We start from the raw sequence: 7,593 nt of genomic DNA on the forward strand, positions 1-7,593 counted from the left end.
TGGAAACTATATATTGTATTGGGAGGCATGTGTTGGTTGTAAAGTGAATATTACAGTATTTGGAGCTTTGTGTATGTTGATGGTTGCCCCCTTGAAAAGGCAAGTGAGCATTCCATCCAATTATGAATATCAATAAAGGTTTGCTTACTATGTTTAATTCTTAATTCCAATTCTAATTATTTTCTTCTTGCAGTTATATTTGCTTCTATCTTGCTCTACTTATTTGTTGTTTGTAGCTATATTATGTCTATTCTACATGGAATAACCTACTTTAGCTAACAAGGACCAGCACAGTTGCTGAAGATTGGCAAACATTTGAGAGCAAGTTGATTTCGGAGGATTGTATCAGTTCCCAACTTGTAAATCAAAAGAAGTGATAAGGATATTCCTATACTTCTCTATGTACTTGATTTCATAATCACAACGAATGGTGTATGTGTCATTATTAAACAAAATCTATGGAAGCATTAGACAAGTTGGTACCTGACAGGGAGGAGTGTGCTAATCTGCGTCTTGAATTAGGCAGATACTTCAGTTGCACTGATTTGTTTGGTTCTTTGCATGCAATGGAAGATAGAGACAGATTTGATGCTCTCACATGGTGGGAAGCATATGGCATGGGACTTTTGCCAAAATTGGCAAAAAAAATTATCTCACAGGTTGTAAATACTTCTTCTGCAGAGAGGTGTTGGAGCACCTACAGCTTCATACATGATGTGAGAAGAAACAGACTCAATGAAAACAGGGCAGAAAGCTTGGTTTATGTGCACTAGAACTTGAGGATGTTGAGTAATTACTATAAACAGGCTTATGAGGATCCAACATCTAAAATTTGGGACAACCACCTAGGGGACGATAATTTGGAGGATGGCACTATACATCTTGAAGAACTGGAAGCAGAACTTATGAGAGATGAAGATGAAGCAACAACCATGCCACCCCCACCATCCAGTAGCAGTGCTCGAGTTCCAAGTCTTGTTCCTTTGTTGTCGCCGCCTCCATGTACATCCACACGTGGAGGGCATTTGCCTTCTAGTTCTGGTCATGGGACTGTGCGGGAGGAGACTCCTAGAAGACCACCACGACCTGCTCAGAAATTAGACATTATTCGTGGCGGCAAGAGGAAGATGTAGATGATAGATTTACTTGTCTTTTCTAGTTTCTAGTAGTTTTTATAACTATTGACTCTTTCATATTTATTATGATATTTTTTGTAAACAATATATGACAATTTAAGTTTGAAGTTTGAAGTTGGCAATTATAACTCATTGGTAATGAATTATGAATATGATGCTTCGTGAAAGTTGAAAGTTGTTTCATTTCATTTCATTTTATAACATTTCATTTCATGTTAGATATTATTTGTTGTAATGGTTACACTTAGCTTACAAGTACAACTTTGGTGATCAATGATGATAAATGTTATATATTGAATTTTGAAAGCTTGAAACTTTAAGATTGATGAATCATGAGACTCAATATGTTGTATGTTACTATGTTACTAACTTGTGGACGTGGTTGATGAAGATTATAACTTCTAGATGATTGTTGTTATATGGTTCAATCTATGTTTTTTATATCTAATTCATCATTCTACATGCTTTTGTTGACATATATGCATCAAAATATAAAAAATAAAATAAAAACAAATAAAAAATAAAAATATATGTATATACATACATATATATATATATATATATAAACCGCTCTGGGAATCGCTCTGACTCCCGCTCCCAAGTAACCTTGGTCCACTAGCCTCGATCATGTGCTAAGTCCTTCTAGCACGGTTGTGGGTCTGTCTTGGTCCTTTGAGACACCCACGAGTTCTACTGCCAATCCCCCAATTAGTACAGTCTCCCTCTCTTCCTCTCTCCCTCTGAGGATTGACCTCCTTCAATCCTGTTGGCTGCTAGTATTGTCCTTCGTACTTGCCACTAGCTACTACCAACTCTGCCAGCAATTGTTGGCCCATGCCTATCATGACAGATCCCCCGCCCAGCAACTCTTGTTGGCCACTGCATCTCATAGTTGCTCCAATCATGCCCAACGTGGCATCCTGCTCATGGCATGATCCCCTGCAACCATCACTGGCTACCGTTTGATGACAATATTGTCACCTTTTCTCTATCTAGTATCAACATGTGGCACGCCTACAACTGTTCAAACTCCCACGGCCTTTCCTTTGCCCTCTTAGCACTCCACCTGAACCACATTGTTGGCATGAGGCTTCTCACCACGTTACCTACATGAGCCTTATGGCCTTCCTCCAATCCGCCAGCATTCTAGCCCTCTCAACGTTGTTCTAAATCCTGAGAGGCCTTACGGCCCTTCACACTCCACTTTGTGTGATGCCACCTCTCCATGTCGCCATGTGCACAGGCCTCTCCACAACTACGAGCCTCAGCCCTCTCAGTCTCTGCCCAAATCTCCACAATTATCCCTCTGCGCGATCTACCTTGCCCTTGTGCCCAACACTCATTTGTTGCACAAACCTTGTCTTGGCCTGTCTCAACAAGCCTGTAGTTGGTCTTCGACCTATCCCCGATTCCAACTAGGCTACACTAACATGGAATGCTATGGAAATTGAGGGATTTTTGGTTGATGTAACGTCAAATCGAAGCCCATCATAACCTTGGAATCCAACGACTCTTCAAAGGATGTAGCAGACAAAGAATTGTCTACACCTGCATCCCCAGCACAAACTCTAAGGCACCAAAACTCACAGGTTCAATCCATTTCCATTGTACAACAACACGCCACAAATAACAATCTTGTTGCCAAGTTGAACTTCTACGAGAAAGTCACGATCTAGAGCGTCGACTCCAACCACGGCTATCTTTTGTAGTCGGGTGCAGTTGTGGGCTAGGGTGTCAGCGTCGATCTATAGCTGCCTTTTTCTTCTGCACTACACGTTCACCTACCTACACCGGCCAAAGTTGACGGCTCCAATCCAATACAAACTCGGCACCTATAATTCTGAGATCGATTCAAAGTTGGGGCTCTGATACCATGTTAGAATTTTACTGAACCCAACACCCAGCATTTGTTTCCCAATAATTATTAGTTGAAAAAATACACGATCAAATTCCCAACACAAAAGATATAGCAGAAGCAAAAACTCAATCTAAATCACATACACATAAACAGATTTATGCCCAATCAACAATTCTTCATTAATAAAATAATCACTTAACTTATTGGGGCTCTCGTCTTGGGATAATGGCCCAACTGAGAAAATACAAACTACAAAACTGATCACCAACCTCTCTGCACTTTCTCAGACCCAGCACACACTCACTAAGAAGCCTCTCTCAATCTTGTGTTGTTGTTGTGTCTTAGCTCCTCACTTTAGGCTCAATTCATAATTTTCCTAAGCTATGATTGATGGCTAAAATTAGCTCCTCAAGTTAATTGAAGATAGGTGACTTTACTTTAGTTAACTATCCTATCTTTAGCTTTCTCTACTTTAATTCAAGTATGAGTCATAAATTTAGCTTGCTTTACATGCACATCTCATGCATGTCACATGCAACACATTCGCATGTGTGCAACTCACTTGCACACTCTGTATGTCGCATGCAAGCTCCTAAAGAGGCAAATCAAGATCCTTCTAGTCAAGACACAAGACTAGAAGTACCTTCCAAGCTACAAAACTCAACATTGGCAACACCAATTGAACCAAAGTTTGAATCCATCAATGATCATGACCCTGGTAAGGTAGATGAAAGTTGAAACCTTGTATACACAACCAGTAGGAAGCTTGATTTTATTTTAGTTTCATGAGGCCAAAGATAACCTTTGCAAAAAGTCTCGTTTCCAAGTGAAAAAAATTGTTAATAGATATGCATTAGAAGACTACAAATAAGACAGCAAGGTTTGTGAAAGGGGCAATGGATTGTAGTGTTAATATTTTTCGCAATGATAGGTCCAATTCAACAAGTTTTGCAAATTCAGATTCAGTAGGATCGCCAAATAACAAGGAATCCATTGTAGGGTATATGTTTAATCTAGGTTCAAGTGTTGTTTCATGGACTAGTAAGATGTAGACTAGAATTGCTCTATCCTCCTATGATAAGATACTTGTATTAATGTCCAATGAATGACCACAAAAGTAGGTCAATGGGACTGATGGATACATCCAGTATGAGTATGAATATAATGTGGGAGTGCAAACGCAACTCCTAGAAAATACCAAAGCTAAAACTACGATTAAATGAAGCAAAGAAGGATAAAACAATAAGAGAGCCTCAAAAACATGTATACAACTAGATCAAAAGCCCTAGGTGATGCTGAAGACTAAGTGAATAAGCCCAGGGCTGGTGTCAGTGATGCCAAGAATGTCCAAGTCTAATAGCCGATGGCAAGGGGGGCAACAGTGGAGTTACCTCACTATTAGAGTCCTCTGAATCCATAGAGGTGTTTGGATGCATGATCTTGGGGGGGGGGGGGGGGGGGGGGATGTAGGAGCAAGGGATATTCCTAGCAACCGAGGTTGAAGAAAGAAGCTCGAGATAAGTCTTTGGTTGTTCCACTAGGGCTAGAGAGGAATTCGTGGTGGGGGCACTCTGCTAGAGAACTGTCTGGAACGAATCCTTCTAACACTCTAGGTGTGAGTGAACTAATGTGTTTTTCTTATATTATTTTATCTTATCTATCCTCCAATGAAAGAGTACAAAGTTTTGGTAAGAGTTGAGTGTGAAGTAGTATAGCTCAAGATGATTCTTGAGAATGTAGTTGTCCAATAGAGTTATGTAATGCCGTTTTACTATGAAAATCAAGGAGCATTGAAACTAGTGAAAAATCCATATTCTCACTCAAAGATAAAGCATATAGAGATTCATCGCCACTTCATCCAAAAGAAAGTTCAAAACAAGGAGATTGAATTGCCATATTATCCTTTCCAAGACTAACTAGTTGATGCATTTGCCAAGCATTTGTCAAGGGACAAATTTGTAAAACTTTGTGATAAGAATGGGGAATTTTTCAGCCATAAAGGGAAGTATTCTAGTGGAGAATTCTACACTCTTAACAAAGGTGTTAACTTGAGCAGAGAGGCTAACATAAGGGGGACCTCATATTCTCAATGAAGATGTCAAACCTGATCCAAAATTTGAAGTGCTAGAGGATTCAACAACGGATTCTTGGAAAGCACATAAGCTTAATCGAGTAGAGTTTCAAGAGGAGGTCTCCTTCAAGGAGTAATACTAACTCTGAGGAAGTTTAGAGACAATGGAGTAGAGGGACCTGTAGCACAAGATCTTCAACAAGCCTTACCTCAAAAATTAGGAATTCCAGCTTTTGATGACAAAAGAAAGATCCATGCAAGGACCTGGATTTACAAGTTAGAGACATATTTTCAATGAAACCAACGAATTAAGAAGACATGACCAATTTTCCAGCACTTAAGTTGGATGGATTCAGCTATGATTGGTGGAATCAGTGGATACAGTCTATACCAGAGGACATAACCATTGGTTATGACACTTCTGAGGAAAAATTTATATCTGTTTTTTTTATAAAACTGTTGCCGATTACTTCCTTCAATAAAAAAAAATTAAGACTCCTGATGGGAGCTTGTATAAAGTGGTGGAGGTGATATTCTCCCACCAGGGTTCATTCCCTCATGTACATGTTAGCCCCCATGAACCATCAAGAACAGCTTCCGTGTAAATGGCCCTTGGTGCAAATGGCCTTTTGCCTCAATGTTGACTGGATGGCATTAATAGTCATATCTCAAGTAAAGATATCTGAAATCCGAAAGAATAAGTTACAAAATTTTGAAAGTTATTAATGTTAAGCAACAGATTAATAGAAGCCGGTGAAGTTGCAGTCTTTATAGATGGATTAAAGGACAATATTAAAGGTATGTCAATGACTCAAGGCCCTTAACCCACAAGATCTTGATACAGCAATCAAGCAAGCCTTGGCTTATGAGGAGATGCGAAGTAAATCTTTTCCTCCCAGTCCTCGGCATCTTTCTAACATGCTCAGCAAAAAGTTTCAAATCCGAACTACTAAAAGATAAGACAGGTAGCCGTATCTACCGTTGGTGGTGCTAGACGTGGACGACAGGTTCTCGTAAGTGGCCAACAATCGTTGTAGTCTAGTACTCCTTCATGGACACTGGCATTTTCACTATCCCAAAGGACAGAGTCACCAGAAGCATCTAATAAGGTTGTTGCCCAAACTCTTTAACCATTTTATAAGAAAGGATGACAATGACTGAAGCCATAAATATATTCATCATCCACTTCATGCACAATGTAAACCAAGGACATTCATATAGTCATTATTTCAATAAAATAAAAAGAGGGGAAGCCTCATGAACATCATTTCCAGTAGCAATCCAAGCAAATGCATCAAAGAATCATCAATACATATCTCTGACATCTAGCAATAGTCTGAGCAGAAACTATCCGGAGTTTTTAGAGTCTCATCGGAAACAACAAACTGCATTCATTTTCGGTCGGGCATTGAACAATCCCGTCGCTGCCTCATATAGTTTCCTGAAAATTCAATATGGCCTAATATTCCTAGATGCATGAAACAGCGACTTGATAACCTTTTATCATTCTGGACTCTGGGTTTTCACAGAAACAAGCTCTTAATAATGAACCAATTTTGTCGGGTAAGTTCACAATAATGGAAGACTGCTTACCTGATCAGGTTGTTCAGCGGGATCACGCTTGTACATTTTCACATATTTTCCCGTGATATGAAGATACCTAAGATGACAAAAATTTTGGCCGATTTTGTTCTCTCCAAGATGAAAAACCCATCCGCCATAGTGTGGTCCGACCAGCTCTTCCGACTTAGATTCCGAACTCTCTTTATCAGATCCCTCTTTGCCATGCATATTGACAAAAACTTCTTGCACTGATACCGTTAATCCCTTGAGAAAAAGCTCGATGTTGTCTATCACGACCAGATTTGAGTACAATGTACAAACCAACAACACCTAATTTAACCCGAAGGATTCTAGAGATGGGACCTGAATTTTTTGATTCAACTGCTCAACCCAATAGTACGCAACATCACCTACAGAATTCTAAAAGATGCGCACAGAATATTTTAAATATTTGGCACATGCAAAACTTCAATTGATATCATGATTAGAAACCCAGTTTCTATTCTTAGTTGCATCCGACAGAAAAATGGAACCTACAGGCCTCCAGGGGCAAGAGCACAATATTTATTTATTATTTTGAAATCAAAATTCACGAATAAGGAGAAGCCACGAATCGCTTTAAAGGTAGTTGGCAAAAAAGAATTTGCAAAATGCAGGTGACATATTTCTCGAAACTACCAAGCGGAGTTATTATTATTATAAGTATAAAGATTTGTCACCGTCATTTAGAGCGAGGATATATTATTCTAAGCCTAAAGATTTGTCACCGTCATTTAGAGCGAGCTATTCCGACTCCCTTTACTGTTTTTCAGGTTGACACTTGTAATACGTGCACGAGATCCCGTACGAGAGCCTTTTGAGCCTGACCATGACCCCATATCTTATTTGGTTAGGCCAATAGAGAGAGGACACGTGTTGATGATAGGAAAGAGAGGAAGTTACATAAAGGTCAAAAACGTCAGTAT

At 39.4% G+C, this 7,593-nt stretch overlaps 1 protein-coding gene across 2 annotated transcripts in view; it reads right to left on the reverse strand.

Annotated features, from left to right (window-relative positions):
• Positions 1-7,278, reverse strand: part of LOC149145070 (ENHANCED DISEASE RESISTANCE protein (DUF1336)) — a 483,701-nt gene extending 476,423 nt beyond the window's left edge. Inside the window, exon 1 of one of the 2 annotated variants that reach the window (XM_089453046.1) lies at positions 6,659-7,278. In XM_089453046.1, the coding sequence (XP_089309172.1) occupies positions 6,659-6,856 (198 nt within the window). In that variant the 5' untranslated portion in view covers positions 6,857-7,278. The remainder of the gene's footprint in view (positions 1-6,658) is intronic. The other variant, XM_089453045.1, reaches the window with a different exon arrangement.
• Positions 7,279-7,593: the final 315 nt, after the last annotated feature.

This window comes from Pinus tabuliformis, chromosome X (assembly GCF_031772625.1).
Source record: "Pinus tabuliformis cultivar Carrire ecotype Pingquan chromosome X, CPIR1, whole genome shotgun sequence".
Lineage (NCBI taxonomy): Eukaryota > Viridiplantae > Streptophyta > Pinopsida > Pinales > Pinaceae > Pinus > Pinus tabuliformis.